This window comes from Chenopodium quinoa, unplaced genomic scaffold (genome assembly GCF_001683475.1).
Source record: "Chenopodium quinoa cultivar QQ74 unplaced genomic scaffold, ASM168347v1, whole genome shotgun sequence".
NCBI lineage: Eukaryota > Viridiplantae > Streptophyta > Magnoliopsida > Caryophyllales > Amaranthaceae > Chenopodium > Chenopodium quinoa.
This window is the reverse complement of record NW_018745470.1, coordinates 1,801,141-1,814,889: the sequence shown is the minus strand read 5'-3', so window position 1 is coordinate 1,814,889 and position 13,749 is coordinate 1,801,141. Positions and strand designations below refer to the sequence as shown.

Below are 13,749 nucleotides of genomic sequence, written 5' to 3'. Positions count from 1 at the left end.
CACTTCAAAAAGGTTGCCCCTACCTCCCTAATTTCCTTAATCAACCAGGTTATCGAGACATCCTTACCTTGGTTATCTTGCAGATTGTTAAGGAAGGAAATAGATTCGGAAAGTAGACGTTGATAATCATATTACTCAAGTTGGTTTAGACAACTAGACAAAATGAATGATGTAAATTTCAGAAAATTAAATCCACAATTGACTTTTTATGCATTTTTGGATGCTGACTTACATGTTACAATATCGATGTGATAGTGGCCTCCATGGAAAATTTTAGAGAGAAACTTGATGGAGGAAATGAAAGTGAAACTTTAAATCCAAAAACTAGAGCAAGTGGCCATGTGGGAAAAATTGAAGGCTTATTTTGTTCTCGTTAATATCACTTATTTTAGGTATAATAAGTTTAATTAAATTTTCCTAAAAAAAAATAAGTAATTGTAAACACCCATTTGTGTCTCCTCAAAACCAAACCCGGTGATGAGTACCTTTCACATTGAATCATAATCGAATGAAACGAAAGTGTGGAAAGTCTAGTGTTGCGGAAAGTTTTATTTTCTTCTCTCTTCTCTCTGTTTTTGAAAACTTATTTTAAGAAAACAGCCAATCCAGTTTGGTTGGTCCATGATATGGGTCCAATAATGGTATAATTGGATGGAGCTTGCAAAGACCTTTCCAACGATATATTATAAGCCCAATTCCGATGAATAATGAGGAAGTTATGGCCAATTTACTAAACTGGGCCCGGTTTGAGCTTTATGTACGGCCCAATGATCTCGGGGAGGGCCTAATATGATTTATCATTCCTAATGCAATTAGGAATGGTTTTAGTCTTCTAGAATCTTCTAGAAGGTTCTTTTCATTCCTAATTCAATTAGCATTGATAAATTGACTTTTGCTGACTTTTTAGAGTTTTAATCAAAATCAAATAGCATTTTTGAGGAAATTATATTATTTTATCCTCCAGTACGGTAAACTTATCGGATTTTTGAAAACGCGTTGGTATCAGGCTTGGCGCCTAACCCCAGGCTTTGGCGCCTGGAACCAGCCCTGGCGCTAGGTTGGTGCCTGGCGCCAGCTAGCCAGGGTTGGCGCCAGCTCTATTTTCTGAGCGTCAGACTCTGTTTTGTTTAATTTATCTTTTTGGCTGATTTTCTCTATAAATATCGTATTAAAAAAACTTCATTTTCAAGGACGATTCATCATCATTCATCACCAATTCTCATCTACATTCATTCATCACCTATTCTCTCTAATCATCATCCAATTCTCCTCATTCACAAGATAAACAATCAGTTTTAATTAGCATTCATCTCTCTTAAAACATTGAATCCTTTCTTTCTTTCTTCTAAACTTTGCTTTTTCATACAAAATTCCGCATTCACAAGATCTAGAAACACCTAGCCATATTCGAAGTTGCCTTCGCCCTAGACGTGAAAGGTTTTAATTTCTGAGGGTTTGGTCCCAAATCTCTCTTTCAATTATTTAATTTAATTGTTTGAATTATTATTTTCCTTGAAGTTACTAACGTGTGTATTTTGTTATTAGAATATTCCTAGTATCATGTCTAGGGTATTTTTAATATTAAATATGATCGTTACGATGCTTCCTATATTCTTCCTAATGTTTATGATTGTTAGTATCATGTTAGGGTTAAAGATTTGATTTTTATTGCGTAGTGACATGCTAGGGTTTGTTATTAATCTTGTTAGTATCATGCCTAGGATCTTGCTATTTTTATTATGCTTTAACATGATTCATGATTATTATTATGATTAATATGGGTGTTATCATGATGATTATTCTTAATTATATTTGTGATGATTATAATTATTATTTTTTATTATTTGTTATGTTGCTTGATACAATATTTATATTTATTGCTTGATCACACCTTTTATGCATGTTTAAAAGGAATTGGTACTTGTAATCACGCTTAATAAGATAATTAATAATCTTGTTTAGGGTTAATTATGATTATAATTTCAAGTGATCGCCAATAATAGTTTATTTGTGCATTAATATTCAACCAACATAGATTAAAGAGGTTTAGGGGTAATCCTATTCATTGCATGTTAGTCAGAAAGCGCACATGAATACGATCAGAATAAAGTAGAGGCTTATTATTAGGGCAGGTTCAATCTCTTTTAGGTTGGATTTGTACCATCATCCCCGAACCCTTATTTGGTTCATGACCTTATGGAGTTGACGATCTCTTGGATCGTTAAGGGGTGTAACCTTCACCTCGTGAACGGTTTACAAGTTCCTTAAAAACTTGTTGGCGACTATTTTGCTCTATCTTCTTCCCTTTTGGACGCCACCGTACTTTAGTGTATGATCACAGTGGGGTTCAAGCTAGTGGGATTTTAAAGGCTTGAAAATATTCCCTACAGTAATCAAGTTCATATTAATTCATTTCAAGAATGTAAGTTCTAATAAGGGTTACGTGAGTACAAATTACAATTAAAACACCTTTTAATAAGGTCAAACAAGTTAAGATAAATTCGAATAAGGCCCTATTAACTTCAACTTAAAAAAATAATATTCAATATGAGTAAATGTAATTTTAGTTCAGTAAAGTTAATTATGTTAAGTAGAAATAAGTTTAGTTCAGCAAAAAAAATTTCAGTTAAGTAGAAATAAGTTTAGTTCAGCAAAAATAATTTCAGTAAAAATAAAGAAGAAATATAATAGAAAATCAACCATCTCAAGACTACTTCCAACCAAGCACGCTTAACTGAGGAGTATCTTAGCATATATATGAGTTCCCTAAAATAAAGATGCATCTTGTTTATATAAGTAGTACATCAAAACATTTTAAAGCAATCATTAGGGGTATTACATGAATAAAAGAACTCCTTAAGAGTGAATTTGGGTCTAACTAATAGTAAGAGTCCCATGATTAAGTTAAAAGAACGAGTAAATTAAAAAAATAATGAGATTAAACCTTAATTGTGACCTTTTTAGAACATTGACTTTGGATGTCGTTTTAATTAATCAATTCAATAAGAAGATTACAAGATTTATTAGAGCGTTTCTTTTTTTTTTTTGAGAAATTATTAGAGCGTTCCTTAGTTGTATATAATATCAAAGTATTTCTTTTATCATTATTATTATTATATTTTTTTTTTGGTGTTTATTAGAGAGCCACTAAGACGAGAGTGATGAAAATCGATCCGAGGATTTCTTGGAATAAAAAAGGAAGTTCTAACCACTTGAGTTATCGTGCACTCTCATCATATCAAAGTATATAGCAATTCATTTCCTATCCATTGCCATCCCTAGTTATGCTATTCTTAGATTTTTTTTAATTTTTTTTTAATTTTTTTTTTCTATACTAGTCTTGTAATGTAGCCGGCTGTCTTCGTAAATATAAAGTGTCTTGCGTAATATGTTGACTATACGACCTAGTCTGTATTACATCTTATTCAAACGCAAAATTTAATTTTACTCGATTGTCGTTGAATCAATAGTTACAGCGTTGTGATATTTGATTCTTGTGTGTCACAAACATCGTGGTCCATGGTTTCAGGACTTACCAAACATATCAAATGAAAATGATTTGGAGATTACTATCACCACTGCTTTTATTTACTGTATTTATTTTTTCATTTTTTCCAAATCTAATTCTTGTTTTATGATATATATTTTCAAAATCCCCTTATTGTTTCATACCGGAGAAGTGTACCCGCATGTACACTCGGTAGAACATCACGCTATAAATATGCTAAATTATTTATGAGAGAATGAGTTGAGTTGTATTGATAATCTTGGCTAATATTTATAGCCTACAAAAGATAACCTACAGGTCCTACACAATATAAAACTCTATCATATAAACTTCCATAAACCTATTTTAGAATATCACTATGATATATTATTATCCTAAATATAATATCATAAGATCTATATGGAAAATATATCACAATAATATAATTTCCTATATTCCTAACACCCTCTCGCAATCGTAACGGCAGTAACACGAACGTTACGATTGAAAATTCGCACTTTGTTGAAGTCGATCGAGTTGCGTTACTCTGTTGATGTCGCCTTCAATTTTTTTTATTTAAAAAAAACGAACTTTTGCTACCACGGCCCTTTGCTGGTGTCCATGGTCTTCTGTCACGGCCCTTTGCTGGTGTCAGTGGTCTTTTGTCACGACCCTTTGCTGGTGTCCGTGGTCTTCTTTGCCACGGCCCTTTGCTGGTGTCCGTAATCTTCTTTGCCACGGCCCTTTGCTGGTGTCCGTGATCTTCTTTGCCAGGCCCTTTGTTGGTGTCCGTGATCTTCTTTGTCAGGCCCTTCGCTGGTGTCCGTGGTCTTTTGCAAATTTTTTTATTTATTTTTTATTATAATGGAGATGCAATAATGGAGGAAGCACACTCAAACACTACAACCTAACCAAATCACATATGATCATTCATATTTATCATATACACCAATAACCCAGGTATCACATGGTTATTCCATAAAAAAAGATTAAATAAAAAAAATATAGAAATTTCAAAGAGCAATACTATTGCATAGCGGAAGCAAATTTATGAATCCCACCGGTGGGTTTAATATTCTAACCCACCGGTGGGTTTAATATTCTAACCCACCGGTAGGGAAGAATTTGTGTGAACGTTCCCAAGATTTAACCTGCTCTTGATACCATGCTAAATTATTTATGAGAGAATGAGTTGAATTGTATTGATGATCTTGGCTAATATTTATAGCCTACAAAAGATAACCTACACAATATAAAACTCTATCATATAAACTTCCATAAACCTATCTTAGAATATCACTAAGATATTATATTATCCTAATATTTATAGCCTACAAAAGATAACCTACACAATTTAACACCTCCATAAAAAAAATAAAAAAATAAAAATTTGATTTTAACACCATAAAAATCTTTGAAATTTTGATTTTACCACCACTTAACAGATTCCGTCCAAAAATCCGTTAAGTGGGGTCCACACTGCCACGTATTATAATACTATTAGTTTTTAAAAAAGATTAAAAAAAAAGAAAAAGAAAAAACTTACAGCCACCCAAACACCACCACCACCAACACCGCATCCCCACCCCACACGCACGGCTTCAAGCCGCCGGTAGCGTTACCCAACCCCTTCCCAGACCACCGGAAACCACTCTCCTTCCAAGCCCCGACCACCGGAACCCTTTCCTCTCTCACTCGCACCCATAAACCCGTCCAAAACGAAACCCTAAATTCTAAAAACGACCATAATTTCAGCCACTAATGGCCGAAACTGGCCGATTTTGGGGATGATTATCCTAAATCGGCCATTATTGGACGGAATCGTGGTTGTTTTTAGGGAAAAGGGGGCTGCATTCTGGTGGGGCTGGTTTATCGTGCGGTGGTTTTTGGCTACGGGAAAGGGAAAGGGAGGGGTTGGGTCACGGTGGGGCTGGGTTAAGCAGGGAGAGGTTTTGGTGCCAACGATGGGGCGGCGTCCGGCGGTTGTGCTGGGTCAGGGCGGAATCAGGGGATTGGTGGTGGCGTAGGGGTGCTGTGTAATTTTCGAGATTTTTTAAATTTTTTTTCTTTTTTGTTTTTTTTAAAATTTTATTGACTAACCACAAAGCGACACGTGAAAGTATGGACCCCACTTAATGGATTCTTGGACGGAATCTGTTAAGTGGTGGTAAAATCAAATTTTCGAAGATTTTTGTGGTGTTAAAATAATTTTTTTTTTTATGGAGTTGTTAAAAACCATTTTCGTGTTTTTTCCAGGTGTTAAAATCTAAAATAACCTAAGATCTATATAGAAAATATATCACAATAATATATTTTCCTATATTCCTAACAAAATAAAAGAACATAAGCACCGCAACGCAGCACGCATAAGGAGGATGCGCACCAAACAACCGAACAGGAATTAGGAATTGGAAACCCTAATTTCGACCCTAAAAAATAATCAATTTGTGACATTGATTGAACAAAGAAAACAGAAAATTGAAGCCCTAATCTCACTCAAGAATTGCGGAAAATAAGAAAATTTGACGAAGAACAAACCAAGATAGAAAAAAAATCTCTAGAATTTAGAGTGGCTATGATACCATGTTAAAGTGGAGAAAACAGTTTAGTCTTTGTATTGGTAATAATCACATATATATAATGTATATGCAATACAAAACAACCTAAAACTCCTAATAAGATCAACATAGCAAATATACAATATTAACATATATAAACCAAACCGACTCTAATATATATATATATATATATATATATATATATATATATATATATATATATATATAAGAACATAACTTATAAATGAACATTATATATGAATAAAATAACAGTACCTATAAATAGAAGAAGATTACATATAAATATGGGTACATAACCTATAAATAAAAAGATCGTACTTTAATTATATAATATACATTAATTGTTTTGGTTTTCATGTATTCCTTAATTTTCTCCTTAATTCCTATGATTTTCTATCAAAAGTGACAATCAAATAGGGACGAAGGGAGTATATAAATAAAAGAACATTAATTTTTCTTAACGTTATTTTATTTATATGTAAATGTACTTCCGGGTGTACTATGTGCATGGTACAACTCCCTCTACCACACTATTTTCATTAGTTATGGCCTTATGGGCTTGTGGTTTCTTAGTTTTATTGATATATATTGAAGTTTGATTGGGTGGCAGTTATTAGAAGATCTACCTAATAAAAAAAAAAACAAATTTATTGTTTCAAAAATTTATGTCTACGGTTTGAACTGATGATTTAAGTCATAATATACCATATTTCAGTTCAATAGTCGATGATTGTTTAACATCTTAGTTTTTGTTTTGTTTTGTTTTTTTGTTTTTTTGTTTTTTTTTTTAGCATCTTAGGCAGAATTTTAATTTGTTCATAAGGTGATAAAATGTAGAATTGAAAATTTTCCCAGCGGATTTAAAAAGAATGTAGTGCTATTGTCATTACAAATGGAAGGCTAATACTTTTTTTCCTCCTCTAGTGTAAAACACATACTTCGTATTACAATTAGGATGGATATTTATCCTTTTGTGGTCTCATCAAAATCCATTACAGTTTTTTTTTTTTTATTTTATTATTATTATTTCCTTCTTTTCACATTTAGGAGCCGTTTGGTTGGGGGTATTAAGGAAAGGGAATGGGAATCAACTGCCCCGATTCGCTTTATTGTTGTTTGTTAAGCACTTTTAATCATTCCCTTTACCTTCTCCATTACCCCAAATCCTTCCAACTTCATTCCCCACCCCCTCTAGACTTTTCCATTCCCTTTCCCTGCCCACCTTCACACTTTCAATACCATCGGAAAACCAGCCCAGACCACCGCCACCCCTACCCCTACCACCGGCGACCTTCCCCCAACCACCGTCGACCCTCCCCCGAAAAAACCACCCCTAGCCCCGAAAAACCCTACCCCCGATCTCCCTCGACCCCGAAAACCGCCGCCCAGCCCATCGCCGTCGCATCCTCCACCACATCCACCGACTGTATTGTGTGAGGGAGATCTAGATGGTGTTGGTTTTTGGATACCACTTGTCAAATTGTTTCGGATTTGAATCTTACTGATAGTGTGTATATACAAGGGACGCACAATTTTTTCATCCTCCCTAATGTAAAACTCAACTGTGTTGAAGCTTCTGGATGTGAGATTGCTATCAATATTACTGGTAATCTTAGTTATTTGATAAGATGATTGGAGAAGATGATAAAATCAAAAGTATAACATGTTATGATGTGAGAATTTCATAACTAATTCCACGATTATTGCTCGTACTTTTGATTTAGGGATTTCTAGAGGGGGCGAGGGGCGGGGGAGGTGCGGGGAGTTGTGGAGGAGGTGCGGCGAGTGGTGGAGTGGCTGGGTGGTGGCTGGAAATGGCCGAAAGTGAAGCAATGTGGTGGTGGTGTAGTGGTTGGACGGGTGGTCTTCCATACATTCCTTTCCTTTGTTATTCAAAACAAACAACACCGCAAAATTGGGGGACTTTCATTCCATTCCTTGTCTTTCCCTTTGTTCATTCCATTCCGATTCCCCCGGCGAACCAAACGACCCCTTAATACTTTTTAATAAAGGAAAAATTGCTGGGAATAATCCCAACTTTGGGGCGTCCGCAAAAATTATTCCCACCTTTGCGATATTTTTAAATAATCCGACCTTTATACCTAATCCACTCAAAATAGTCCCAACCGGTCATGTAACCTATTATAACAAGTAACATGACACGTGGCGGCCCATTATTGGTTAAAAAAAACCTAAAATAAAATAAATTTTTTAGAAAAAAATCAGATTTTTTTTAAAGAAAAAAAAAATTAAAAACCACCCACCACCCACTGCACCACCCACCTACTGTCGCCTGAGCCCATCACCTGCCCAGCGGCTCTGGCTACCCCGCCCCCAACCACACCTCCGGTAGCGCCAGAGCCCCTCCCCCTCCCTTGAAGCACCAACTCCCTCCCACATGATGAACACCTAGGCCGTTTTTAGAACAGCCCAAGCAAAGCTCCGGCGAGCCACAAAACCATCCCACAAGCATTTTTCTGCCCTGATCCCAGCCCCCACTCCTTACCCGATCCCTTTTTCGACTACCTCCCCTTCCCCAAGACCCAATTTCGTCTCCTATCCCCTTCAAACACCTCAATCTCGGCCCTTCTACCCTTCCCACACCTTGATTTCAATCATGGTTATGGTGGTTTAGTAGCGACGGAAAGGGGTAGGGGATGGTCAGAGAACGGCGCGGCGATTTGGGGTTTGGTTGCAGTTGGGCTGGGCTCGTGGGCTAGTGGTGGTGGCGGCGAAGTGGTTGGGGTTGCTGGTTGAATTTTTATTTTTTTAAAGTTAATTAATGTTAGAGTATATATTAAAACAAAATTAAAATTAAAACTTATTTTTTTACCAATCACTTGATGACACGTGTAAATTAAATTTAATAATAAAAAAAAACCTATTCAACCAGTTACAAGTCACTTGGGACTATTTTTAGCGAGTTGGGTACAAAGGTCGGATTATTCAAAAATATCCCAAAGTGGGATTAATTTTCGCGGACGCCCCAAAGGTGGGATTATTCCCAGCAATTTTTCCTTTAATAAATTGTTAATCTCATTATTATTCTTTTACAATTTTTAAAAGCCAATTCAAATCTGTATTTTTGTGTATATAATTCTTGACCGACTGAATTGATAGGGTTTCAGCCCAAAAAAACAAAACAACTAATTTGCACACGCCTATATAATTTTTTCTCAACCATCAAATTGATTCATTGACCGGTGATTTGATAAGGAATATACATCAATACTACCAGCAAAGGCTGACTTTAACAGGCTTATTACTTCAGACTTTTAAAGCCAAAAAGTTTGACCAAATCATCCCTAACTAATTTTACATTTCCAAAAAAAAAAAAAAAAAAAAAAAAAAAAAAAAAAAAAAATATTATATGATGAACTAATTTAATAAAAACATTTTATTTCTAAACATCACAGTTCAATATATATATTTTTTTTCAGCTAATCATGCTGCCCATCTTACTTGTGCTACTATCTTCACTTGTTACTTCAAATTCTTTTCCATTAGGTATAAACTTCAATGAATCCAGCTGCACAAACTCATCAACTAATTCTATTAGCAGTTCGTATGAAACCAATCTCAACCAACTCCTCACCTCTTTAGTCTCCCAAATTTCGACCGCCAAAAACGGTTTTCTAACGCACAAGCAAGGTCTACGACTAAAAGATTCCGCATATGGCCTTGCGTTGTGCCGTGGAGACTCGAACCCCGACGAATGTCATGGTTGTATTCAGATGGCTACCAAGCAAATCACAAGTTTTTGTCCAAACGCAACGCAAGCGATATTGTGGAAGGAACAATGCATGCTTCGATATTCTAATCAGTCCTTTTTCTCTTCACTACAAGAGCAACCCTCCACAACATTACACAACATTAACAATGTAACAAATAATATTTCCGCTTGGTATAATGTACTCCAAGAATCATTGAATAATGTAACATCTATGGCTGCTTCCAACGAGTCATCCAATAAGTATGCCACTACGTCAGCATGGTTTTCGCCCATGAATGTGTATTTGTACACTTTAGCTCAGTGCACTCCTGACTTAACAACAGCGAATTGCAGCAATTGCTTTAATGCAGCTAGAGCTGAGATTATTAACAATTTCATATACCGTGGAAGAGTCGTGTTAACTCCTAGTTGTACAATCAGGTACGAGCTTTATCAGTTTTTTCAGTTATCGGATTCTACTTTGAACTTAGATCCGCCTCCTACAGATACTGCTAAAACAAATCGAGGTATGTAATTGTATATTCCTTGTTCCCGAAATCCACTTAATTTTTGTTGGAAATCCGTTAACATGAATTAAACTTAAGGTTTTCCCACTTAATTACCATGTCTTATTTGTAGGAGAAAAAGCATCAGCAACGAAAAATGCCGTCGCAATCACTGTGCCATTAATAGCATTAGGACTGCTACTTACTGGCGTTTTTCTCTACATAAAGAAAAGAAAGAAGTACTCTTCTCTAGATGTTAAGAAAGGTAATGATCTAACTTTAATGGAACAACTCAACCAAAATTTAAAAGGCCTAAGCCTGTTGGGCGTGAAGTGTGGTTGCAGCATGACCCTCTGATGGTTGAAGCCCCAATCATAATTCATAATTATTTAAGCTTATGTATTGTATTTGTATATTATGGTGTTATATATAGTGCTTGGTGATTTGACTACTGTGGAGTCTTTGATGTACGAACTGAAGACGCTTGAAGCTGCCACTAACAACTTTTCGGAAAATCAAATTCTTGGTAAAGGAGGATTCGGAAGTGTTTATAAGGTAAACAAATACTTATAATAATCTCAAAAGACTTCTTCTATCATAGACAAATCCTTATAATTATACTTGTATATGCCTAAAACAGAAATTAAAAAACAATAATGAATTCTAATTGTGCTTCATAATTGACTTCCACCGTATCATATGTTAGGGAACTCTCGCAAATGGACAAGAAATAGCAGTTAAAAGGCTATCGAAGATTTCAGGCCAAGGAGTGGAGGAATTTAAGAACGAGGTTGTATTAATAGCCAATCTTCAACACAGAAATCTGGTTAAGCTACTGGGATTTTGTTTAGCAGGAGAAGAGATGTTACTCATCTATGAATTTGTTCCTAATAAAAGCCTTAATTACTTTCTATTCGGTATGTTTTTATGTTTTGATTTTTTATTATTAATTAAACTTTAACACCTTAAGGATTATACATATTTCGTCCGATGTCCTTTTGAATTTGCCCTATAGAAATATTAAAATAGTGTAAGTTAGTAAAAGTATGTCAAGTGTTGAAAAACAGTACGTAACTCCACTTAGACAACAATTACTTGAGCAAAATTTTCACCACGTTATCTCGTGTGGTAATTACCACTCCGTCCGTTTTAAAATAAGTAACACATTTGAATTTTTGTTTGTTAATATTGAGTTTGTATGTATAAGGTTACAAATTAGTTCCATCCCATCTTTTGGGAACAAGTCGAGTTAAGGTCATTATCCTATTAGTTTCTCAAGTTGGGTCAGTTTTTAATAGCTCAAGTTACTGCTATTAGGTCCTAGTTAGTAACATTATCTCTAATAATGTAATATACCTTGTAGATGCACAAAAGCAAGGAGAATTGAAGTGGTCTACACGCTATGATATTATAAAAGGTATTGCTAGGGGACTACTTTACCTACATGAAGACTCGCGACCAAGAATCATTCACCGTGACCTTAAATCCGGAAATATTTTGCTTGATGCATATATGAACCCAAAAATTGCCGATTTTGGTTTGGCAAGAATGTTCAAGGTTGAGCAAACAATGGATGATACCAGCAGAGTTGTGGGAACATAGTAAGATATTTTTTCTCCTTGTTCTTGCATATTTTATGCGTGCATGCATTGGGGTTGTTGTACACATATATACAGAATAGGTTAGATGGTTGTCAAGCGTGTAAACAAGAGTAGTAGGTATACAAAATTATTGGTTGCGTGCATCCATTATGTTTTAATTAACACAAGAAAATAGAATACTCGTATTATTTTTAGCTTAAATTTGGTCCATATTTTCATTGCGTATTATTGAGCAAATTAAAAGAAATACAAATTTTATATTGGTTGTTCCAAAATTTAAGTGCACAGTTTTATATAAATCTATTTTTTGGTAAACTTTGTATGTAAGAATAGTAAGGGTGTGCGACTTTTCTGGTACTATTTATTTCAACACGTCATGCTAGAAGAACCGAAAGACACACATCTTAACGTGTTTTAATGTTACTTTGACATTGTATGCATTTCCTTGTAGTGGCTACATGGCTCCTGAATATGCAATGCATGGACGATTTTCTGTAAAATCAGATGTATATAGTTTTGGCGTGGTAGTTTTGGAGATTGTTAGTGGCAAGAAGATTAGCGCAAAATTCCACCCATCCGGAGTTGGAGACCTCTTGTCCAATGTAAGTATAGAGAAAACGATATTTATAAAGTACATAATATATATTTCAATTATTCATTTTAAAACAAAAGAAACAAGCTAATTTACTTCAATATGGCTTTGATTTAATTCTCTTAGGCTTGGAGAAGTTTGACAGAAGAAAAACCATTGGAATATCTGGACCCAACCTTACACAATTCTTATTCAAGTGACGAAGTCTTGAGATGCATTCATTTAGGCCTATTATGCGTACAGGAGAATGCGAATTATAGACCGACTATGTCAAGTGTTGTTCTTACGCTCAGCACTGATTCAACGACAACCGGAACATTGCCAACACCTCAGTTTCCTAGAACCTTTGATAATAGCAGTAGTACTGAATCATCTTTTATGTCTAGGTTAAGCATACACTCAACGACAACGGAAAGCGAATTAAAGGCATCGTCTAAAAATCAAATCACGATTAGTGAGATGAATCCCAAGTGATTTACTCTGGTTTGACGACAGCATGTATTTAATTAGACACAATTATTGATCAGAGAGGTATCTTTGATATAATTAACACTGGTAGATGATTATGATATGATGAGCTTGTTTTGTTGTGTAATGTGAGACAAAGAAGATATATTAAAGCAACTTATTTTTGTCTTCATTTTCAAATACAACAGTTGGATTATGGTATAGTACACGTTGGAATTATATATAATGTGTTTTCAATGCTACAAAAGCATGAATTTGACCAAAGTGTCGATGATAATAATGAATTGCATGCTTTGGCATTGAAAGACTACACTGACTTGAAAACTTACGCTGACGTTTGAAATTTCATGATTGTTTTTTATACTCTCTATGTGTTTTAATAAGTATTACACTTTAACCGTTACCAAAAGAAATAATAAAATAGTATTAGTAGATTTGGGTAGGGATTATGAGAGGAGAAATATACTCCGTATAATATTAAAACTAGAATAGCTCCCGTGCGATGCACGGATATTATAAAAATAGTTTATAATTGTGAACATTTACAGTTAAATTATCACTCGAAATATGTAAAATCTTTATATGAGCATAAACCAAATTGCAAAAATTAAAATAATATAATCAAAAGAAAATTTACGTGTACAACAAAATTTAGTGGACTTTGTAATTAGAAGGAGTAATCACATAAATACATGGTTAATATTTGCTCTCTTAAGATTATCTATGTGTAACAATTTTTATTTTTATTTTTTTTTGAAGAGAATATAACTTAAGATAATGTATTGTTTAAAAGTATGTTGTAGT

The 13,749-nt window shown here is 34.7% G+C and overlaps 2 protein-coding genes across 2 annotated transcripts in view; both read left to right on the top strand.

Annotated features, from left to right (window-relative positions):
- Window positions 1–13,749, top strand: part of LOC110715149 — an 82,921-nt gene that overhangs the window by 41,552 nt on the left and 27,620 nt on the right. The gene's annotated exons all lie outside the window — the stretch shown is intronic.
- LOC110715038 (putative receptor-like protein kinase At4g00960) lies at window positions 9,431–13,092 on the top strand. The gene is made up of 7 exons (XM_021893610.1): window positions 9,431–10,305; window positions 10,421–10,549; window positions 10,718–10,839; window positions 10,991–11,201; window positions 11,648–11,885; window positions 12,337–12,487; window positions 12,604–13,092. The coding sequence occupies exons 1-7, from the start codon at window positions 9,513–9,515 to the stop codon at window positions 12,949–12,951; spliced, it is 1,992 nt and encodes a 663-aa protein (XP_021749302.1). The 5' UTR covers window positions 9,431–9,512; the 3' UTR covers window positions 12,952–13,092.

Coding starts and splice junctions, on each gene's coding strand:
- LOC110715038 (XM_021893610.1), top strand. CDS start 9,513: ATGCTGCCCATCTTACTTGTGCTACTATCTTCACTTGTTACTTCAAAT. Junction 10,306..10,420: donor TACTGCTAAAACAAATCGAG/GTATGTAATTGT, acceptor TATTTGTAGGAG/AAAAAGCATCAGCAACGAAA. Junction 11,886..12,336: donor AGCAGAGTTGTGGGAACATA/GTAAGATATTTT, acceptor ATTTCCTTGTAG/TGGCTACATGGCTCCTGAAT.